Genomic DNA, 24,816 nt, shown 5'->3' on the forward strand with positions numbered 1-24,816 from the left:
GTGTTCTCCTGGCGCATTGGAAGCTGTCTTCAATGCTTCTGTGGCGCAACGCCCAAGTTTATCAACATTTGTTTTTCCTCTTCCCTGACCAGGCTGCTGACTGACAAACCCAATGGGAGATAACAGACTCTTTCTTTCAGGATACATGCTGTGGGGAGCACTAGGTGGTAGGGAACGGAGAAAGCAGTTGCCAGAGAGTAGTGAATTCATTTCTGGGCTAGGGCAGGGGCTTTGCACAAATTTTTATCTCACCACAAGATGCATCTACATTCAAATGCTGACCCCCCAACAGAAAAGTAGTCTGTCAATTTAAAAACTTCGACTTTAATTCTTTTTTAATGACCTGAGTCTATTCCCACTCTAATAAGCAACTATGCATTCAACTCTCTGTGAATCATCTGGGTTGATAAGAAGTCTGAGGTTACCTTTTGTTAAAATTTGGAGGTTTTGATTATGTGTAAGCCCAGGTTGATAAAAAGGCTAAAGTCTCATTATTAGCAGAAAATTGCTCAGAAGAGTCATGGAGCTAGACCAAGAGATAGGAAGAATGTGGCTAGAAGGAACAAGGGCAGAGAGATGGGAGAGATCAGAACATGAAGTACTGTACCTAGTTATAAAGTCTTATTGTTTCTATTATTTTTTAGAAGTTAGACATTTACGAAAATCTACCTTACTACTCACTTTTCTATTTTTATGCTCATCAATATTTAGGGCAATGGTTGTCAAAGGAACCTTCTTGGGAGTTTATCTAATGTGCAGATTTTGATCCAGGTCTAAGCGAGGAGTCACTAGTTCTAGGTTTTTGACACGCACCCAAGCATCTCATACTATTCATGGCAGGAGGAGAAGGGGGCAACGGAAGACAAAATGGTTGGATGGCATTCACTGACTCAATGGACATGCATCTGAGCAAACTCCAGGAGATGGTGAAGGACAGGGAAGCCTGGCATGGTGCAGTTTATGGGGTCGCAAGCAACTGAACAACAACAAAGCCAAACCTTGAGAAATACTGCCTTGGAACAGATAAACAAACAGATAGCTAACTATGGGGCCACTAGTTTCTGCTGGAAACTAGTAGTACTAGTGTTAGTCGTTCAGTCGTGTCCGACTTTTTGCAACCTAAGGACCGTAGCCTGCCAGGTTCCTCTGTCCATGGGATTCTCCAGGCAAGAATACTAGAGTGGGCTGCCATGCCCTTCTCCAGGGGATCTTCCTGATCCAGGGATCGAACCCAGGTCTCTCACATTGCAGGCAGATTCTTTACCATCTGAGCCATCACGGAAGCCCTGGTGGAAACCAGAGGTACCAAAACTGGAGAAAGAACATCATTCACCAATTTACCAAAGAGTACACTACTCTGGCCTGCAGATGAAGCTAAACTGAGTTTGCTAGGAAGCAGTGCCATCTATGGTCCAGATGCAAAAGTACAGTGGGTAGCTGGCTGAGACCCCGCACTCCAAAATCTAGAAGTGTGAAGTGAAAGTCGCTCAGTTGTGTCTAACTCTTTGCAATCCCATGGACTATTCAGTCCATGGAATTCTCCAGGCCAGAATACTGGAGTGGGGGGTAGCCACTCCCTTCTCCAGGGGATTTTCCCAAACCAGGGATCGAACCCAGGTCTCCCACATTGAGGGCAGATTCTTTAACAGCTGAGCTACCAGGGAAGCCCCCCAAACCTAGAAGGCACAGGCATAAATCAATTTACCTAGACAGTGCTAAGAACAGGTTTTGGTAATCTCATATCACATTTACCCACTCCAAAAGGAGTTTGTTCTCTTGCTTTCAAGTTATTCATTTTTTTCCCACTGAAAGTTGAACAAAGGCAAATAAAGACTGAAAACACAAAGCAGATGATTAAAAATTTTACACTCAAAGATGACCACTTTAATTTTCTTTAAATTTTACTGAAGTATAGTTGATTTATTATAATGTTGTATTAATTTCTGCTATATAGCAAAGTGACTCAGTTATACATATATATATTCGTTTCCATTATGGTTTATCACAGGATAATGAATACAGCTCCTGTGCTATACAGTTGGCCCTTGGTGTGTATCCGTCCTATGTATAAAATAATTTGCATCTGCTAATCCCAAACTCCCAATTCTTTCCTTCCTTCCTCTCCCTTCTCCCTCGCTATTTTTTTTTTTTTTTAAAAGCAGAATATACATTGGAATTATATAAAAACTTTGGGCCCATGTTCTTGAGATGAAAAATCAAAAGCTAGAAATTCATGAAGGAACAAGGCAAAAACAGCTGACACAGGAAAGAATGTTTTTCCTGTCTGGACTCATTTCTAGTCACTCTTTTACAGTTTAAAAACAAAACAACTTTTTTAGTTATAAACGTTCGCCTGTTTTCCAATTTCATTTTGCTAATAGCCTTCCAAATTCAGGATTAAAAACTAGGAGGTTCCGAAGGCACAGCTCGTAGTGAAATATTTTTTAATGTTTCGTTAAGCTTACTTGGCAAGAGCCCTGAATCAAGATATATACAGAATCACAGATGTCATGCTTTAAGTACATAAGCAGTAAACCCACGAGGTCCAAAGGGAGGTAAACATGTCCATTTCTACTTAAATCATGCCTTCCAAGTCAGCTCTACCCTAAACAGCCCACCTCCACCCATTCTGCCCACCCCAAGCAGCCTTCCCAACTGCTCAGAAGCAGGGGAGATGAAGTATGACATACCATTCCTGCCTCCCCACAAATGGAAATGCACACTCCCTTTCGTCTCACATGAGCTGACCCCTGTTGCTTGCTTCATTAACTTCCTAAACTCTAGTATCTTTAGGGGCTGCCTCCTCAAGCATTCAGCGCGTCCTTCCTGAGGACATGTAGATTCCTGCTCTAGCTCTAAGAAGCGTGACCGCTCCAAGCACTTTAGTTTTTTGGTATGATGAATTCCCAGGGTCTTAGTTTATTAACCTTGTAGAACGATTTCCTCAGCTAATGATAATTCCTTCCTTAGTGACACAGTTCTTCCTGAACTGACCCTAAAGTTTTCATAGCATGTGCCATGGAAATTAATTTGTCTTAACTCAAGGCCAGGGTTGAGGCTTCAAAGGAAATCAGTTTCTCTCCACCACAGATAGGTTAGAAATCAATATAATTAAAATATCTCATGAAATATTGCCTTACTCATACCCCAGGCCTGATCTGAAGACGTGTGTGTATAAAACATTCAGACATGCTAAAAACTTTTCTTCTAATTATGGTGTGATTACTCCCATTTCAGATTTAGCACAAGCTACTGAAGAAACTCTACAAACAAGTATAGGGAGAGGGGCAGAAAAGACAAGGATGCTGGAGAGAACCCTTCAGCCAGATGAGAAAAGCTTTCTCTTGCTTCCTGCTTGCCCCCACACCTTTACACGATTATAGTCTTCAATTTACTACTGCTTTTTAGGGAGATATCAGTATCAGACACAATAGTTCAGACTTCGGCCTCCTCAGAAATAATACTTAAGTAGAACAGTGGGAATTTTTATGTGTAAATATGTCAGGAAAGTGGGGTTATTCTTCAGAATAGTTGGCTACAGAGCTCCAAGTGGTATAAATGAAAAATTTTATGTCCATAAATGCAATTACCATCCAGGGCAGTTCACTCTTTATTGGCTCCATAAAACATGGGGAATATGAGAAGTGAAAATGTCCTGACAACCCTCTCTCAAAAATCCAGACTTCCTCTTATAGGTCTCTCTGTATACATTACAGATTAGAAGAAAAAAAGGAAACAACTACACAACTATGAAACCTGAAGGCTGCTTTCTATGTAAGCACTTGGCTTTAAATTTTGCCTAGAAAAAGTGCTTTTCCCTACATCAATTTAAGCTTCAAATACCAAGAATGCTTTGGAAGAAGTGGGTACATACAAAACCCAAATACTTTCTGGATAATCAATATAAATCAAACAAAGTTGATCATGGGAAGGGAATCACGTTTGTGTAGCACAGGATCAGCAAAGAAATTCGGGCAGGCAGGAATCAATGGGCCTCAGTACTATCATCTCATTTCCACCTGTCATCTTTCTTTGGACCTTATGCCAGATTCTGACCTTTGATAACTTAATAAAGTAAGGATGTAAGCTTATATAAACAGCGGTAGAGAAACATCACAAACAAGATTTAAAGTCTTCACCTTCTTTGAATGGAACTGTGAAAATAGTAGTCTTGCTAGGATAAGTGGTGAAAACAAGATAAAAACACAGAAAGGTAAGAAAAGTCAACCTCTTAGTGTGTCCTGGGCTAACTGAAAGCTGCCCCTTAAAGCAAATGGAAACAAGCTGGAAAGACAGAAGCTAGTTTTTGCTCTAACAGCAGTCTGGCCACATCTCTACTTTGCCCCTCTCCCTTCATGTACTTCTTTGTGGTTTAAGAGAGCTTCTGCCTGGCTCTTATCAAAAAGACATGAAAGAGTGGAAGATGTAAGCAAAGTAAACAGCTGCAGTGTTCCAGGAGAGCCTTTGGAGAGACACTGTCAGCTATCACCAGAGGGCCCTGTTTTCATAAGCAGGGTATTAGGAAGGATCTAACAGCTGTTTAAAGTTGAAGCCACAACAGAAATTACTCCCAATCTACAAGTAAGACTACAACTACTGAATGGAAGATATGGCACAACAGTCACTTTTCAGAGGGAACATACTTGTGAAGGACAGTCCAGGCAGGGCTGCTGAAGAAAGCTAAGTTTCTTGATGCTGGAGTATTAGTTTCCCTTTGTTATATGGAGACTATACCAAGGCGATAAGGCCAGATCAAATCTCCATCCCAATCTGGCCCCAGCCTCTGAAAAACCTTCAAAAACCTCAACACAGTTGACAAATGGCTCCCTCTCCTTTTCAAATATTCCACTGTCCCTGTCCCTGCTACTGGGTGGTAATCCACCTGACAGATGGCCTGCTCCCATGGTAGTTTAGAACCCTGGACTAAACAAGAGGAACTGCACAGATGCAACATCAGAGAAAGAAGCCACTTCTAGCTGCCATACAGTGGTTCTCAAGCCAACACAATTCAAAGTAAGGGATACTGTCTTAGGAAAGCTAGGACCACAGATCCTCTTTCTAAATACTGAGCATTCTTATTAAGACATGGACCCCCTGAAAACTAGTTTATTTCTTTAAACACCACCTATTTTATTGCTTCTCTACTGTAGCACTTACTCGTGGACTGGCCACACACAAAAACGATGGCAGCTCAGTGAGCAGGCAGCAACGAAGCGAGGAGGTAGCTGATCTCCGCTGATGGATGACCTGGTCTGAGTAGCCACTCACTGCTTTACAGTGGCTGCTGAAAACCAGAGACTACAAAACAAAGATGCAAATTAGTGCTACTGACAATTGTTTAATGTAAGCAAAACCAAAAAAAAGTCACAGTCAAGGTTCATGCTAATTTCAAAATGTGTTTTATCAGTGTACTTTAAGTAAATGTCATCTCTAATTCTACCTTTTTCCAGAAGTGAATACTGTTTATTATCAATAGTTACAGCAAAATTTTCATTAGACAAAACATTTCGTGTATCTCAAGGAAAAATTGGTTCATTGTTAAACTGTTGATACAATCATATTTTGAGTTAAAAATGATGACCAACAATATTTCCTGCCAAATTCTTTTAGGCAGATGAATTTAGTATTACATGCTTGTACTAACAATGTAGTATAGTTCTAGCAAGGTTAGATGTTCTATTTATTTGGAGACATCAATACAAGTGGTCAGGAACAAGGAACAGTCTCTTTAGTTTCTCTAACTACCATTAAAAAAATTAAATCCTTTACTTTCATTACTGTATGAATTCATTTTAAGAGACTTAAAGCTCATGTTAAAGCTTCAGTTTGCAGTCATTCATATGAGAGATTTTTTAAGTATGGAATGTTCACATACAAAGAAGCAGTCAGTGGGATTAGGGTAGTGTATATTGTAGATGCAGTTCCTTCTTCAGCTCAGTGTTAAGACACTTTACCTTTGGATCTTCGTTCTTGATTATTTCATTTATCTGTCTTATTGGTTTCTCAAGGCAAGTCAGTATACAAATAACCACATGAATGAAGACAATACAAAAAACTGCAAGAAGAACAGTAACCAGGACCCACTGCAGGAGAAAAACAGTTGTAATTCCAGTACCACGTGTCCAGTGCCAAATCTCAAAGACTCTGTACGTATCTTCTCCTAAAGTACATGGGTTCTTCAGGATCACAGTTGGAAAGACTCCATCTCAAGTGTCTAGTAAGACAGGTGCATCATAATCTACTTTAAAGAAGCAATCAGCATGAACAAACTGAAAGGCTTTAACTGCTTCCTGCAGGGTTGGGATGCCTTTAGTGACTTCTAATCACACAGTTAGGAAGTCTTTACAACCCTTTATTATGATGCTGGACTTGTGTAGCTTTGACAAGTTTGCTAATTTTCTCCAGATGTTGAGGTCCAATCATTAACCAGGAAATAATGTTAATCTTCTGATATCATTTTTCAATAATATTTGTATTCTCTTTATGTTGGCTAGCATCTGCACTGAGGTTTATCCACCTTTCTACATATTTATCTTCATTATCATCTGAATGCCTGAGGATCGTTATGAAGATAAATAGATCAGGTGTCACCCTGTTCTTTCAATACTGAATACTGACAAGCTAGGATCAATTACAAAAAAAAAACCAACAAACCTTATTGCTGACACATAGCTGAAGGTTAAAGAAATATATGTATATATATATACACATACACACACATATATATAGCCAATTTCCTTGTTTTTTTTTTTTGAAGTTCACTTCTGACTATTAGTAACAGTTCTTGCCCCTCCGGGGGTGAAGATGACATAAACATAGCAACTGCTGCTCATCTGTAGTATTTCAAGGCTGCTAGCTGCAGCGTCCACCACCACGCAGGTGGCTGAGATGGCAGCAGTGGCGGGCCTAAAGACTTTTGAACTCTTTCCTGACCAGTATCTAAACAGTATCTCAGTCAAGAATCTCTTAAAGTCAACCTCATTTTCAGTATTCTTAAATGGCAAAAAACAACAGGTAAGAGATGAAAAGAATGATTATTTCCTTCAATTATTTTCTCTTCAGCACTGTACCTATTAATAAGAAAGGGATACAACAGTCACTATAGGGAGCCTTTTAAACACACTATTTTGCTTGAGATACCTTTCTAGAAAAAAGTCTAATGATAATTTTATTTCTGGGGTCGTCATTCCTAAATTAGGATGTGTTCATTTGTCTTATCTCAGCTAGGTTAAGATGGAATTCTCATTTGGAGTCACTAAATCAAGGTGATCTACAGCTGATCCCAGATTTAAAAAATAATTCACTAGTTTAAAATGCTCAACATACACAAGCCTTAGCTTTTAAGAAACCCTGACTACTCCTAGTACATTTCACTCATCTATATACTTTTCTAGGTTATTTTCTCTTAACATGGTTTTATTACATCTTCCCCAGTACAGGTAGTTCCTGGTACCAAACTGCCTCATTTCCTCCACACAATGACATGAAGGGCTAGGTATCGCTAGATACAGAAAAATTTAGTGCTTAATACAGTAGAACATAAAGGACACCTTAGACACTACTGTGTGGGATATGGGCGGGTGGGTGGTACAGAAAAAAAGGTTTATTACTTTTTCAGTCTATTTTGGCCTAAAACAGATTAGGAAAAAAGAACGCCACACAATGAGAGATGTGACCTGGTAATAAAGTGGTCACGGGTCTTGCTCTTCTGTTGTCCCTTCCTCGTGTCCTGGACTATCTCATTACTCCATAGGCACTGGCAATTGTGAGTCCTGCTGCCAGCACCATAATATGCACACACGTGAAGGCAGGCTTCGTTAGAGTCTTCTGGCACCATGCAAGTCTCAAGGGAAAACCACAAAGCAGTATGACAGGCCCCACAGCGGCATACTTCATGCCACAGTGTAGCAGAGAACACACTGTTATCTGTATTTTCCCCTCAGATACAGATTTGCCCACTTAACAAGGGGCCATATTTTGTTTTCCATGTCTTCTTTAGAATTAAAAAGAGTACTTATGCTAATGTTAGGCCTTCATTACTTAGAAATTAATTTTCTGCTTTTGCTCTTAAAGAACACACAAACCCAGATATAGAGAAATTGTCTCACTTAAAACGAAAGGGCACAGTGTTTACAGACCACTTGCTAAGATTACATGGATTCTATTTTCACAGATGGAAATACAAAAAAACTCTGAAAACAATGGTTTTCCAGAGCTTTCCACAAGGGTGCTGGCAGCTCTCATGATTTCAGGAAATGATGATATAGATACTGCAGTTGCAAATTAACGTCTAGGGGAGGAGTTTTTGGAAACTTCCTGTTTGGAAGATTCTTCATCAATAGCCATTCAAAGCTCTCTAAGCATTTAATAGAGTACAGTGTTTAAAATTCAAAACAAAACAAAAAAAACACATCACTTCTCCCAAAACAACTCTTTATGTTTAGATTCTTTTGTATATTTTAAACTGCAAAATCTGAAATGCCCTCAATTTCTATGAGTTAGCTGGCTCACTAGAGTTGTAGTGAGCCAGTTAACTCATATAATACCTAAGCAGACCATTACCATGACAACAGCTTCTCAGAGACTAGGATAGGAAATGAAATCGATGCTGTACCCTTTCTGCCAATTACCATTTTTAACATATTATTTAACTGGATATAGTATAAAATCTGTTCCACCTCCCTGAAAGATGGCTCAATGGTATATTTCCTACAGATTCTGGTTTTTGTCTTTAGTTTTCAAAGCAAAATAAGATTAAAAAAAAATAAAAAAGATTCATGTGTATGAGACTTGCACTCTAACCCTTGCAAAACTGTACAAGAAAGGAGCTCCGGTGAGAGCCCACACTGGGGAGGGAGGTATGTGAGAATGAATTCACAAAAGTTTTGAGCTAAATACTATTCCTTCTTGGACTCATCACCAGTAAAGCAGGGTAAAGAACAAACAAGAAAAGGATAATCAGAAAAGCACTTACGTCAAGTAAGAGATTTTAAAAGGCCCTAACTTTGTTCAAAATACTCCTAAAGTGTCATCTGATCTGTGTCCTTAGCCTAGTTTTTAGTTCCTCGATGTTTCTATATACCCCCACAAAGCCAGTATTATGAGAATGGTACTTCTTCGAACTCTGTAACACAGGATTCAAATTTAACATTCACTGCTGGGTAAGAAGAAGAGTTTTACAGGTATACTCAGTGGGAAAAAAAGAGCTTCCCACTGTTAAAAATTCATTCACGTCCACAAGCGGCAAGAAAGATGGGAGGATTGGATTAGACTGCTGAATATAACTTAGGTAATATGTTATTTAAAGATAGACTACCAAGAAAAAGATGACAACATGTAGGTAAGTCAACATTCAATAACTTCCTCCTCAGAAGAATAACAAAAAAGCGTTCACCTTGATCTGATGATAGGAAGCTGTATTTAGGAGACAGGCTGCTGGAACAATACCTGCTACTATTTATAACATAAAATACATGAAGACACAGAAGAGAACAAAATAAAGGGTTTTCCGCAATAAGAAGATAAAAGTGAATATGGAAAAAATTAACTCAAAATTAATCTGATAGCTCCAAAGGAATTTTATTCAGAATTATTATCTGAGGGCTTCCTTGGTGGCTCAGGGGTGGAGAGTCCGCCTGCTAATACAGGAGACAGGGTTTGACCCCTGATCCGGGAGGATCCCACATGCCATGGTGCAACTAAGCCTGTGCACCACAATTACTGAGCCTGTGCTCTAGAACCTAGAAGCCACAACTACTGAAGTCCAGACATCCTAGAGCCCGCGTTCTGCAATAAGAGAAGCCACTGCGACAAGAAGTCTATGCACCTCAACTAGAGAGCAGTCCCGACTCTCTGCATCTAGAGAAGAGTCTGCACAGCAATGAAGACCCAGTACAGCCAAAAATAAAAATTATAAAAAAGTTATTATTTGAATAGTATAAGTATCCTGGCACTCACTTTCAATTTTAGCATTTCCCTTTGTCTCTTCTCTCAGGTTTGCTTGAGAATAATCCCCAACTTTTAAGACTGATTTTGAACATGAAATCAGGATTCATGTTTTCCCATCAAAACATTGAAACAAATTTGCATTTGCTATGCATATAAAACAAGGCCACTCTACTTTGTAGTATCACAAAAGAAATCAAAAGCAAAACAAAGGAGCTGGAGAAACAGCATCTCTACAGCATTTTGTTTCCAAATAATCAAAGTTACATAATCAGAACTAAGTAGGCAAATAAAATGAAAATGCAAGATAAAAAGAACAGAGCTTGCAATGAAAAAAATTGTTCACAAAGAGTTAGGGTTTATGAGCAATGAATTTTGGGCTGAAGATAAATGGCATATATTACACCGTATTAACAGTTTCCCCAGCTGACATTTGCTTCGGCTAACAAAACTGAACAGACAGGTAACATGGAGAGAAGGGAGTGATGATGTCAGCATCCCTTCCAATTTAAGAACTTTCATGGTATCACAGTCAGAACTCATCTATCACCTAAGCCAAAATCTCACAACAGAGAACACCAAAACAAGCTTGGTAATGAAGTAACTAATATAAAAGGCACTGAGGCTCCTCCGTACTCTCTCTCCTGAATCACTCACTCTGGGGGAAGCCAGCTGCCATGTCATGAGGACACTGAAGCAGCCCCATGGAGAAGTCCACGTTTTAAGGAACTGAGTCCTCCAGCCAAAGTGGGCACCAAAGTATCAGGCATATAAGTGAGCTGGTACTATGGCTCCAGTCAATCTTTCAGGTAACTGCAACCCTAGCTGATATCCTGACTGCAACTTCATAAGATTTTCTGAGTTGGAACCACCTACCTAAGCTGCTCCCAAGTTTATGACCAACAGAAACTATGAGATATTAAAAATGTTCACTGTTTTATGCTGCTACATTTTTGGGTAATTTGTTTTATAGGTATAGATAACTATTAATACTACAGGGGTAATATCCACAATTGATACCCTTTTTATAATTACTCTTTGAGATGTCTAAAAACTAGCTTCTTTCTGCTGGTATATGGAGAAGGCAATGGTACCCTACTCCAGTACTCTTGCCTGGAAAACCCCAAGGCTCCAGTCCATGGGGTCGATAAGAGTTGGACACGACTGAGTGACTTCACTTTCACTTTTCACTTTCATGCATTGGAGAAGGAAATGGCAACCCACTCCAGTATTCTTGCCTGGAGAATCCCAGGGACGAGGGAGCCTGGTGGGCTGCCATCTATGGGGTCACACAGAGTTGGACACAACTGAAACGACTTAGCAGCAACAGCAGCAGCTGCTGGTATATTTCTTATTCCCAAGAAATGCCTCTAGATCTCAGCTCAAATGCATGGCAAAAATAACCAATGTGCAATAAACTCAGTGCATGACCAAACAAGTTACCAATGCCACCTGTATTTCCCAACATCCAAGGGAAGTTAGAACCCTTCAGAAAATTTTATTTTAAATAGAGAGGAAGATTATACTTCTAATTTTAAGTTGGAGGATATTCTCTCAGATAAGAAAACATACAAAATTCCAAAGGGGGAAAAAAACATCCTTGTGGTCCAGTGGCTAAGACTCTGAGCTCCCAATGCAGGGGGCCCGAGTTCAATCTCTGGTCAGGAACTTGATCCCACATGCCACAGCAAAAAGTTCACATGCTGCAACTAAGGATCCCACACCTGCAACAAAGATCAAAGATCCCGAGTGCTGCAACTATGACCTGGCACAGTCAAATAAATTAAAGAAAAAAAAAAAAAAAAAGACAGAACTGAGCTGTTTTTTTCCTTTTGGCTACACCACTTGGCATGTGGATCATAGTTCTGCAACCAGGGATTCACTCCTCCATTGGAAGACGGACTCATAACCACTGGACCAATAGGGAAGTCCACCAAAAATGGCAGAATTATTTAATAGCATTTTTTAAAAAAATGTTCAGCTTGGTTTCAGTCTTTCTGAATCTTGTAAAATATTCTTTGTGTTTGAGAAGTAGCTTTCTATTAATTAAAGAGCACCTACCTGAACACTGGTTCTCTACCATGTAAAAAGGAAAGTTAATCACTTTTGCATCCTTTATCAATCATCTTTCTTGTATGTTTGATTTCCCTTTTAACTGCCTTCTTCCTTTTTCATCTTCAAATCTGAGTCTCCTTTCTCTTACAAACCTCAGCTTTAACCCAACAGTCTCTCCTGAAAGGTCTTCCTATTCTTTTTAATTGTCATACTTCATTACCCACTTCCTAACCAGAATCTCTCTCCTTGTAAATCCCTGCCACCTGGGCCTTCTCTATTCTACCTGTACTCATAATATCAAAGAGCTCCTAATCTCACTCTTCAGTGTTCACCTGGAACTTTAGTTTAATACTCTCCTCATCACAGATCCCCATGTCCAATCTTTCCTGTTGTCATAATCTTAAGATTAGTCATCAAATACCAGTGGCAGAGATCTCCACTGATGAGCTGTAATGACGAATGATTTAACAGCCTTCCTAAAACCAACTACCAGATTATTCCCTCCCAAAGCTTGATAGTAGCCACCAAAACTTTATCCCCCCAGGATTACAACTGTAGCATCTGCTGGAGAAGGTGAGTCAAAAAAGGTTGAAACTCCTGGTTTAACATCTACATCCCAATAGACTGGCATTCAAAGATTCCTTTGGAAGAAAGGTGACTTACTTATCCAGCCTTTTTTCTCACCACTGCTCTTTATTTTGGCTCAAATCTTTAACTTGGAATATTCTTCCTCCTATCCAGGTCCCTACCACTCAAGATCCAATTTTAAACAATACCATTTCCATAAGAGTTTTTTTTGTCCGTTTTAACCTAAAGTGATCTTCCATCCTGAACTTTACCACTAGTCATCTACTGTTATTTTGGCAGTGTAATTATGTCTTCAACGCTGATCTTGAGTCCTTTTAATTTTGTGCATGTCTTTTTACTATATGCATGAATGATTTTTCAAACTAGAAAATAGAGACTATGATTGTTAACACACCTCGCCCACAATAGGCAGTGATGCGTGACAGGTTCAAAAACCACATTAATTATAGTACCTTCTCTTTGTAGGAGTAGCCTGCCATTGGGGAAAGGCTACTCTGAAGGAGCATTAGAAAAACCCAACCTTAAGCCAAGATCACATTCCACCCCTGGAGATTCTTTCAATCAACAAGCTCTTCTGATACACATACAAATAATGGACCCATTCGAATGCTCAATCTCATTGGCCCTTGGGATCAAGCAAGTGAAAAACAGCAGGAGAGAAAGGGTAAAGAGTGTGTGGAAAACAAAAAAAGAAGTCCTTTCTCCTGTAAACAGTTCTCTCCTCTATTAACATTTCTTACTCAATTAGGCATCTTTTGCTGTTTAGGTCAGTGGTCTCCAGAGAAATTACAGCAAGCTTCACAATGTAAATAATATTAATATGTTATTTGTGTATCATTTTAAATGAAATAATACACAGGTACTGGATAAAAATGTTTTAATAACAGGGGGGCATAATCAAGACACATGAGGCTAGTGGTATTGCTGCCAGGAGTTTAAACTAAGACAGATGAGCTGATTCTAAATTTACATGAAAATGCAAAGGGCCAATAACAGTAAAGGCAATACTGAAGAAAAACAAAGACAGAGGACCTGTGCTACCAGTTTCAAGTCTTATCATGGAGCAAGAATTATTAATAACCGGTACTGGTCAAGGATAGACTAATGGACTAATAGAACAGAACATGATGAGAAACAGGCCTACACATATACAGCCATCTGTTTGACAAAAGGGAAGCTGTAGTGCAACAAGGATGGTCTTTTCAACAAAAGAAGTTGGGTCAAATGGATATGGATATCTATAAGTAAAGAAATGACAACCCATAACATACACTAAAAACCCAGTTTCTTGTAGATTTGAATGGTAAATCAAAAAAATTTTTGGAGAAAAACAGAATAATCTTCACGACCTCGATAAAGACAAAGATTTCTTTCACAAGATACAAAAAACGCTAACAATTCAACAGAAGACAGTACTGAGAGTGAAAAAGTAATAGGTAGAACAAAGAAAAATAAGCAAGTGTCTTGAAGAAGCATTTCACAAAGGAGGTTATCCAAATGGCCAATGAGCATCAGAAAAGGTATTCAATATCATTATTCACAAGAGAAATGTAATTTAAAGCCACAGTGAGACACTATCACATAGAAGGACTAGAATGAGCAGACAAGACAACGTCACACGACTTGTGCATTTTCCTATATGTATGTTAATATCTCTAGGATAGCCAAGGCAACAAGAGAAAGGCTAAAGTTTTTAATATATTATACCCATTATTTCTTCCTGTTTTTCTAATCACCTGGGCCTGTTATCTACTAATGGAAAGCAAACAGTCATATTTTCAGGATCTACTTAGCTACTTCTTAGGTTCATGAATTCAAATGGTTATTAATTAATATCACTGGAAAAAAATTTTAACTCTCTAATCATTGACTAGGCTACTTCCTGCCCTCTCAAGCTTTAACGACCCACAATTATATGCCAGTCTTTTTCTAATCTTTCAAGACTTTTCTTGTCCTTCCTGAAGTTCTAATTCATCATAGGAATGACAGCAAATACCTTTCAAGTCATATTTTCAGGACATAGGCTGAAACTAGCAAGCACAGTTATAAATTTGCTTCCTGTGAAAATAAAAATTTTCTCTCTGACCCCACAGTAGTAGCATCCCTGTATAAGCAAAGGGCTCTTTCAGGGGATCTGTAAATTGTATTAATAATGCCAGAATTTTTTCGTAGATCTCAATGACAACAAACAAGTCACGTCAGGAAAAGGCACAAAGCACATACATGATGAATTTATCACACACAAACGACAAACAAAAAGAATTCAAGACAAGGGACTTCCCTGGTGGTAGTGAAGAATCCACCTTTCAATGTAGGGGACACAGGCTTGATCCCTGGTCGGGGAACTAAGATCCCACACGCTGTGGGGCAACTAAGCCCTCGTGCCACAACTAGAGAGAAGTCCATGCACCATAACGATAGATCCCACATATGACAACTAAGACCTGATGCAGCCGCAAATAAATGAAAAGAACCCAAGACCTTGCATTTAAATCCTATCAACAAATCCAAACATTATCAAGACAATTATTAGACTTAAGTCTCACCACTGTTGTCCAAACTTGACAAGTCACCTTCCCCCCACCCCCAAAAGACTCATTTTTTTGTAAAAAACTGTAAATTGGCAGGATTAGAGGAAGTGTGTTTTTCATATATGTATGTACACTAAAATATCATGCATCTTAAGTTTTAGCTTTTACTCTATACTCTTAACTAATAAACTTTGGAAATCTGTTTTAAAGAATCAAGTATTCAAAATTTCCTTCTCTACTCTTCTTGCAAAACAGGCAATGTCATGTTCTCTGAAAAAATATTTCTTGAATAAGAAAAACTTGCTTTGGAGAAATCAGTGTGAGAAGCAGCATGACAGTGTTGAGAGGCATGTTCTAGCAAAGCCACTCTTGGGGGAGATTTTCCATAATAAACTATCTGCTCAGGTTTGAATTAGGTTTTCTTTTTTTCAAAATTACTTATCTTTATTTATATGATTTTTGAATAGGAGGAATATAACAGGTATATGCCAAATATACTAAGACAGTCATCAGTAGTAGTTGATCATAAACTACATGTCAGAGTAACTCTGCAATGAAATATGCATACTGCTCTCTGAGTAATTTCTGATGGTCTCTTTCACATTCAGAAAGTAAGACCCTTCCTTAGTCCCAAAATGTCAGTTTCTTTCCTTACTATTACACAAAATGATCCAGAATCTTTCTACATGGTGATTCTATTCACCTAGTCTTGATTCTTACATAACTACAGGTAGTATAAAATATTCTTGTGAGTCATGGCCAGACTGAAAAAGCCACAGTTATAATGGGCTTTATTAATTGTTACACATAGAGCTTCAACAAAATAATTCTTCAATCAGAACACAGTCTAACCTTTAAGGCTAGATATCATGTAAAGATCATTCTACTTAACTGAAAGCAAGTATTTCTTAGAAAAGATGTATCAACCAACTCTGGCAAGGTACACTGCCTGGTTGATATTTCAACATATATATGTTGGAGATAAGGATGAGAGCCAAAGCAGAACAGCATCTCTACACGTCCACGATTAGCTTTCAGCTACCTGTGGCTCAGTAACTCAGTTCTACATGCTAAGCTACTACAAAAGCAAACGTCTGCTTACAACATGAAATAAAAGTAAAGAAGAAGAAATGGAAGTGAATCTAACTTCGGAAAAACCAATTTCACATAAAGCATGCTGCCCACATCTAAATTTCTCAAGAAATTCACTGACTGAAGGACAGCACGGAACAGGTGCTCTGAACACACTACTCTATTTTCAGAAAGCAGAAGAATACAGATAACTGATTCATCTCTTTCAGTGTTAGGTAAGATTGAAGCATTGATGTAATAGGGCACAACAAACTCCAAGGGGCAATAGTGCTTTCTGTACCAAAAATAAAACTAGTAAAAAAAAATCTGTATCTTTAGCAATACACAGTATCAAATGTAAGGAAATCAGACTATAAGAGAGAGGTTAAGCAACTGTCTACTAAACATAGCAGTATTTACTAGAAGGAAGTCACCTCGCCACCACTGACTATATTATTCCAAACAGAATTGGAACCCAATTCTATTCTCCTTCTGCATTACTGATCTTATCTTCAGAGTCCATAAAAGTACATGGAGCAACACTTGAGAAAGAAACGGGAAAGAGAAGAAAAAGAAACCACATGGGTTCTTCGGTGGACAGGGGTCAAATACCAGATGCAGCCAAAGAACATCCTACATTCTATAGCAGTCACCAGTGTGACTGAGGACCCCTTACATTTTCTAGAGGATACAAAGAAAATTTACACCTTTTAAACTTTTAATCTAGTTAAAGAACTATAAAATATAAACATACATATCGCTTCTCAAAATTCTCCAGCGTTATCCATTTCATTCAGAATAAAACACATAAAGTCCCACATGATCTGAACCTGCACCTATCACCTATCACTTTCCCCCTTACCTACTATATAAAGGTGAACAATTATATGAAAAAATGTTCAACATCATTATTTTCCATGGAGATGAAACTGAAAATCACAAATTCAAAAAATGAACTGACAGTACCAGGAGTAGACAAGGAAGATGAACAGTAAATCTCTCACACTGTTGGTGGGAGTTTAACTTTGTAATACCATTTTGGAAAAATATTTGGCAATGGGTTGTTGTTCAGTCACTAAGTCGTGTCTGGCTCTTTGCAACCCCATGGACTTCAGTACGCCCAGCTTCCCTGTCCTTCACTATCTCCTTGAGTTTGCTCAAATTCATGTCCACTGAGTCGGTGATGCTATCCATCCATCTCATCCTCTGCCACCCTCTTCTCCTTTTGCCTTCAATCTTTCCCAGCTTCAGGGTCTCTTCCAATGAATCAGCTCTTTGCATCAGGTGGTCAAAAACTGGAGCTTCAGCTTCAATATCAGTCCTTCCAATGAATATTCAGAGTTGATTTCCTTTAGGAACAACTGGTTTGATATCTTGCAATCCAAGGGATTCAAGAATCTTCTCCAGGACCATATTTCAAAAGCATCAATTCTTTGGCGCTCAGCCTTCTTTATGGTCCAACTCTCACAAGACTTCTGAAAAAACCAGACCTTTGACTATAAGAACCTCTGCCAGCAAAGTGACATCTTGGCTTTTTAATACACTGTCTAGGTTTGTCACGGCTTTCTTTCCAAGGATTAAGTGTTTTAATTTCATGGCTGCAATCATCATCCGCAGTGATTTTGGAGCCTAAGAAAATAAAATTTGTCACCGCTTCCACTTATTTGCCACGAAATGATGGAGGCCATGATCCGAGTTTTTTGAATGTCGAGTTTTAAGCCAGTTTTTCCACTTTCCTCTTTCACCCTCATTGGCAATGGGTACTAAATCTAAACATACATGTGTGTGATGATACAGCAATCCCACTCCTGGATATAAACGCCAAAGAAATTAGTGCTTGCATTTATCAAAAGACATGTACATGAATATGTACAGCACTTTTATTCATAATAGCCCCAAACTGGAACCAACCTAAATATCCACCAACATTAGACTAATAAACTGTGATTAGAAACAGGCAATGGACCACTTCACAGCATTAAAAAAGAGTATCTTTTTTTTGGTGGTCTGTTCTGAATTTGAGGTTTCAAATGGGAAGAAGTATGAGAAAGACTTCTGGGTGCTGGAAATATTCTATACCTTAATCTAGGTAGTTGTTACACAAATGCATACACAAGTGTAAATTCACATATTTTAAATGTGTACTTTAAAATATGTGTACTTCCCAGTGAAGTTATATATAACATATATATTAAAATATAAATGCACATATACTGTATACACACATAAAATGTCTATTAAGTTATATGTAATAAATTGCAACAATACACTGCTCTCACTCCTATGGGAACTTTTTTTGACTGCCTCAGGTCATCTTTTACTTTATTACTTTTATTGATTGAAAGAAAAGGGAAGGGAGTACTACACAGATAACTGATGCTGAAATAATTGCTTACCTTTAACAAAGGGCAGCTGGAAAGGTTGGGAAAGGAGAGTGGAAAATTAACCCCAAGAAGGAAATCCTTGTTTCTCATATATTTCTCCTGGCTCTCCCCTTCCGGCTCTCCCCAGGAGCGCAGCTGATGGAGCCTGTAGGAGGCTTTCAGAGACAGGAAAAGAGCTAACCATCTGAAACAAACCACAGCAGACATGCTTATTCAGTGCTCCATGGAGGTTTGAGGGTAGTTCATAGCAGCGAGGAACCTTGTCTCTCATTAACTGTCTCTTCTGTCAATCTTGGGCATTTTAGACAGTTCTTCCAAACAAAGTCGCTTCATACTTTTGTTCTATAAATTCTATCTTTGGCATGAATTGGGTTTGCTACTATGAAAATCCTCTGTAAAGCTCCTCTTAGTGTTAAGCAATATTCAACTCATCGCAAAACCTCTCATAAAAACATCCTCTTTCTTATAAAGGAGATAAGCCTCTCCTAATGAGGTCATTATTTTTTATACAAATATAATACAAAGCAGTAAATTAAGTAAAAGCCATTATTCCAAAGAATAAGAACAGAGAACTAAGTTTCCCAGAATACATAAGGCAGGTTATGCTACAATCCCTACTAAGTAAAGGAATCATCAGCCATCATTTGCCCTGAAGAAACAAATAAAACAAATTTCCACCTAGAAATTAAGACTTGAAGACCTTCTGGTAGCATTTGGGAGAAGAACCTAAAGTTTTTATTTAAGGTACAGCATGAAGCATTGTACAATTATTAAATTTTCAAAAGAAAGCTATGATTTCCTTACAAAGCTTTAATTCTTAATACAAAAAGAATGAGAGGCTCTGTAAGATCATATAATACTAAATATTTAATTTCACAGAATTCAACATTTGCCCCTATTTATTCTGAACTGTTCTCTCATTAAACAATGAACAAACTTCTCACCTGGCTAAAAGTCCCTGAAGCATGAGGTTTGCCATTTCAGCTGGAGATACATCAATAAAGCGAAGGAAAGAGAAACAGCTTTCTTCATTAACACCTGGAATATCAAAGAACAAAGTGAAACCCAAGAGAAAACAAGAGACAACACTCAATTAAAGCCTGCTGAACTGCTGGATTTGACTTAAGAATTTAAAACTATTCTAAAGGTTCCAATACAGCCACTTTGACAGAAGACAGTGTCATATTTTTGTACCACAATCACAAGTGAAAGAGGCAGACACATGAGATATGACACATATGGGCCAGAGTGGAGCTGGCTCATCAGTTACTTCTGGGGTTTCGGACCCTTGGCTAACTGCCTTCCTCTTTTTATTGTGCCAGGAGAAGGAAAAGCAAAGCAAAGCACAGAGGTGAAGAATTCTGAACTTCTGCCTCAATACTTTGGACAATGGTCAAAGTTGAGCAGCGTCCTTTCCTTAGACTAAGCAGAGGGGACCTAAAGAATCAAACTAACAAGAGCCTGCACTGTCTCTATCACACCTTTATTCAAAGGTGTAAGAAATTTTAAAGAGACAGATATAAAATAAAGATGGAAGGTCAACTGAAACGGATAGAAATTAAAAAAAATTTTTAATACTTTTTTTCTGTTATAACCACAAAGCCTACTAGCATCTACAGATAAAAGACAACTAACTTACTTAAATCTTATCAAGACTATAAACAAAAGCCTAGCGTTCAGGCAAAGCCACTATTAGTTCCAACTCAGCAAAACAAAGAACATCCTGATAAATCCTTGGCATACTTTCCTTCTCAAAGACCAAAACACCTACCTTTTCTGTGAAAGAGAGACTGCTGGATATAGTCTGGTGCAAATGGAGAAAGAAGAACCCTTAACCACCTGTAAAGTAAGTAAAATAAAATAAATCCAAACCCAAATATAAATATCAGGAAGTTAAACTGGAGGCTCCAAACTAAAAGAATCTTTGAAGGTTTAAAACTGTTTCTACCTTTGAGAATTTTGTTGCCAGGCAAAAATGATACCATATAAAATGATAAAAAGTACATCTTTGCACACAGGTGAACATTCCTCATTCAGAAAGGGAACTGCAAGTAATTAGGGCCTTTCAGGTCATCCAGTTAAACTCTTGATAGTACACAAACCCTATCACATGATCCCTCAACAAACAGTTGTCCACCCATTGCTTAAATACTTCGCTGTTGTGGAACTCATTCTCAATTAGGTTTATCTACTAAGCCACAAAACCCCAAATTACAAAAGCACTCTTAGAGCAAACAGATATTAATTAATATGTGCTCACCTGTCTCGTGAATGGTTGAAGACCCTGATCTGTCCATGACGGTAGATAAACTTTGAAATCTGGTATGGCTTTAGGGAAATATGAAATGGAGACCAAGTTTCTTGTCGTTCAAATAATTCTGGGTGATTACATACCTGAGAGAAAGGGAAATGATAAGACAATAGTGTCCTGTGCAGACATCACTATGAAGCAATGGGGGAATCCTAAACCCTGCAGGTTTACCTTTATGAATATATATATTCCCATTTTCATTCTTTAACAACCTTTGTTTATTTGGCATCAAGGCTAGATAGAGCCTCTTCCTTGAAGTGGGTTAATAAAGACTCTAGGGCGGCTGACCTAAGCTCTTACCTTCCTAAACTGCATGACCAGATTCATGAGGCTGCTGGTGGTTGTCTGTGCTTGCTGGGTAGAGCCCATAGAAGACTGTAATAAATCTTCAATGGAAATTTTGTTCTTTAGTGCCTGATACAGCAGTTTCTGTCGGCTGGTCAGTTGGCAATACATTAGAATCTCAATCTAAAAATGAATAAGGACATTTATATTCTGAAAACCAGTTTGTAAGAAAGCTCAGTATTACCATAAAGTTGGATACTCATGCAAGGCAGATTATGATTGGAAAGAAAACAGTATACATATCTCAAGAAACTCAGTATCTCTATAAACTTGTGATATGGCTAATTCAAGAAACTCAGGATCTCTATAAACCTATGATGTGGCTAACTATCCAAAATATGAGCTTTTCTTGATCCTCTTCCCTTGTCACTCACTCTACATGCTTTCCATGGGCAATTTCTTCCATTTCTAATAGCACCAACTACCATCAATCACAGTAACTTGCAAAAATATATTTCCAAACATCCCTAAGCCCTATATTTCCAACTACCTACTAAAATAGTATCACTCAAACAGTCTGTAGCAATTACATTTCTGATGTATCAGAAAAAAATTTCTCTTTCACAATTTACTTGATTAACAGCATTGTCATTTACTAAGTTGCCCAAAAAGAAACTTCAAAAAGTCAAAAAGTCAGCTCCGATCTCTTCTCTTTCATACTCCATGTTCTATCATTTTCTAAGTTCCTCAACTCAACCTGGAAATTTTTCTCTAACCACCCTGACATACCACAGAATCTCACCATATCTAACTTAGACTGCTATTACTACAGGAGCTTCCTGCCCCAATTTCTCCTGGTTCCAAGAAACCTTCCATGCAAATCTTCTAAAGTACCCAAGTGCTGGAAAACCTTCAATGTAAGTTACTGCCTATGGTAAAATATTACAAATTCTCCTGTAGGCAGAGGCCTCCCATAGTCTAACTTAACGTACTGTCCCAATCTCATGATGTTCTCCTGTATTTCTCAGCAACAACAGTCTGAATAATGTTTGCCACACACGCTGCCTATTTGAATACTGACCTACCTTTGTTCATTCTTGTTGCTTAGCACCCATTTCCCACCATATTTCCTGGTAAAAGCCAACTCATTATTCCAGATCTAGCTCACATGTCACCTCTGCTTTGATACCTTCTCTAACCTTCCCTAACAGAACTATCCCCTTTCTGTGTTCCCATTATACTTCACATAGATCATCACTATATATCCTATGATACAGTACCAACTATTTATATATTCATCTCCCTGGGAAGTCTGAATCTCTCTACATATCAGTTGCTTGCAGACAGTAATAGTTCAATAACATATATATCATTTAATTCACAGATTAGAAACACTGCTGATGTTTAAGAAATTTATAATACACGCAGCAGTTAACAACCACACATCTTCTGATCACCTCGCTGCTGCTGCTAAGTCGCTTCAGTTGTGTCTGACACTGTGCAACCCCATAGACGGCAGCCCACCAGGCTCCCCAGTCCCTGGGATTCTCCAGGCAAGAACACTGGAGTGGGTTGCCGTTTCCTTCTCCAACGCATGAAAGTGAAAAGTGAAAGTGAAGTCGCTCAGGCGTGTCCGACTCTTAGCGACCCCATGGACTGCAGCCTACCAGGCTCCTCTGTCCATGGGATTTTCCAGGCAAGAGTACTAGAATGGGGTGCCACTGCCTTCTCCATCACCTCACTAATAACCACTAAATAAGAGACATTATGATGCTGCTATTGTTTTTAAGCTGTTTCTGATATAAAAGCCTCAAAGATCTATTTTATTTAGTGAAGTATTTTCTATCACGTACATCTGTGTGATACTTCTATTTAGGCAAAATCAACCAGTTTCACAAAACAGCCATAAAGTTTTTTTTTTTAAGGAATAAAACAAAGGTACACTTCTTTCCCTCTCTTTGAAGGTGTATGTCACCACCACAATCCTATGAGAGTTACTAAATTTCAAAATGATCCAGCCTCTGGCAGTGACAGTGAGAACCACCTGACATTATCAAGAACCTCGAAAGATGCCTTTCATATAGACAGGAGAACTGTGAGAAACAGGTGTAATCTATGTGAGGCAGGAAATACTCCAAAGGAGTTAAGAACTGGGAGGCAAAAAAAAGACGAAAGGAGAATATTGGGAGGATTCACAAGCAATAACAGAAAATTACAGAGGTCGGGTAAAAATTCAAAAAAGGTATTTATGAAGCATAATTATACACTTTATGAGAAAAAGTAATACAACCCAAAGCACAGTAAACTTCTAAACCTACCTCTCAGTCTGCAGAAATACAGGAGACAGAGGAACATGTCAGAGACCACCACAATGATGCATTGAGCAAAATTTGATATGTGGAAAACTCTGGACAAACCACCCAGTTTCCTCAACAAAGAATTGCAAAAGGGAAAAAAGAAGGGTGGGACTAAAAGATATCTAAGGGACATATCACCCAAACACTGCATATGAACCTTGTTTGGATCCTGACCTCAAAAAGTGAACACTTTAAAAGAGAAAGGAAGAAAGAAAGAAGCATACACAAAGACAACTGGGGATATCTAAGCACTGACTGGGTATGTGATACTGCAATGAAGTAACTTCTTTTTTTTTTGTAGAGATGATAATGATATGTGATTATATATCTTAAAAAACACCAAATCTTTCAGAGATACATATGAAAATATTTATAAATGAAACAAAAGACATTCAAGATCTGCTTCAAAATAATCTAAAGGGGTGAAGAATGGTCATAGGTTGATCATTTAGGCTATATGGAGGATTCATTATACTATTCTTTCTTTTATAATATTTCAAATTCTCCATAATAAAAAGTATAAAACAAAAAAGAAAAAACTATACTTGCCTTGATTATTTGACTCATCTTAAGTCTATGTTGACCCTCCCAAGTTTAAAGGTTTTCTCTCAAACTAATTACATTTCAACTTAACATTTACCAAGGAAATTTTTAACCCTGGAATTTTAAGTTGGTGTTTATCAAGCCCTAAACTCACAAGACTGACTTTCTTACCTTGTCAGACAATTCATTTTCCACATCTTTCTTGATTCTCCTCAGCATAAATGGCTTTAATATCATGTGTAAGCGAGAGAGTTGATCTGAAATGGCAGGAGACCCCCCCAGACAAATAATACATTATATCAGTTTAACACAAACAAAAGAAATATCATGATCATCTCTCACTAAATACCTCTGGCATAATGATTTATTTACAAGACTGAAACAATTTTTCCCAGGTAGGAAGCCAAGGATCTGAACTTTCCACAGCATCTTCCTATAGTCAATTGGGCAAATGCGTTTTGCTATCATTTACTCAGACCAATAAGGATGACTTTATTTTTATCAGAATTCACCTTCAGAATGTTTCAAGAACATTTTATCAATAATAGGGTTCTCAAACAGGTTTAATGCAAGCTATATGGGACTCCCAGTGTTGCCCCAAAATCATTTTTCAAAGTGTGTCGGCATATTAACAACATGTAGTATAAGAAATTACTTAAGGACTTTTCTAATGGTAGATATCACTTCACATTCTGTAATAAATACTCCATAACTCTCTTAAAAGATACTAGTCAAGAAACAAAAAA

At 38.2% G+C, this 24,816-nt stretch overlaps 1 protein-coding gene across 2 annotated transcripts in view; it reads right to left on the bottom strand.

The window, feature by feature from the left end:
- Positions 1-24,816, bottom strand: part of INO80 (INO80 complex ATPase subunit) — a 91,996-nt gene that overhangs the window by 37,791 nt on the left and 29,389 nt on the right. For both annotated transcript variants that reach the window (XM_052646168.1, XM_052646167.1), the window contains exons 18-24: positions 24,242-24,327; positions 21,186-21,353; positions 20,835-20,968; positions 20,346-20,413; positions 19,519-19,612; positions 18,587-18,758; positions 5,158-5,298 (exon numbers count right to left, since the gene is read on the bottom strand). In XM_052646168.1, the coding sequence (XP_052502128.1) occupies positions 5,158-5,298; positions 18,587-18,758; positions 19,519-19,612; positions 20,346-20,413; positions 20,835-20,968; positions 21,186-21,353; positions 24,242-24,327 (863 nt within the window). The remainder of the gene's footprint in view (positions 1-5,157; positions 5,299-18,586; positions 18,759-19,518; positions 19,613-20,345; positions 20,414-20,834; positions 20,969-21,185; positions 21,354-24,241; positions 24,328-24,816) is intronic.

The sequence above is a fragment of the Budorcas taxicolor genome, chromosome 10 (genome assembly GCF_023091745.1).
Source record: "Budorcas taxicolor isolate Tak-1 chromosome 10, Takin1.1, whole genome shotgun sequence".
Taxonomy (NCBI): domain Eukaryota; kingdom Metazoa; phylum Chordata; class Mammalia; order Artiodactyla; family Bovidae; genus Budorcas; species Budorcas taxicolor.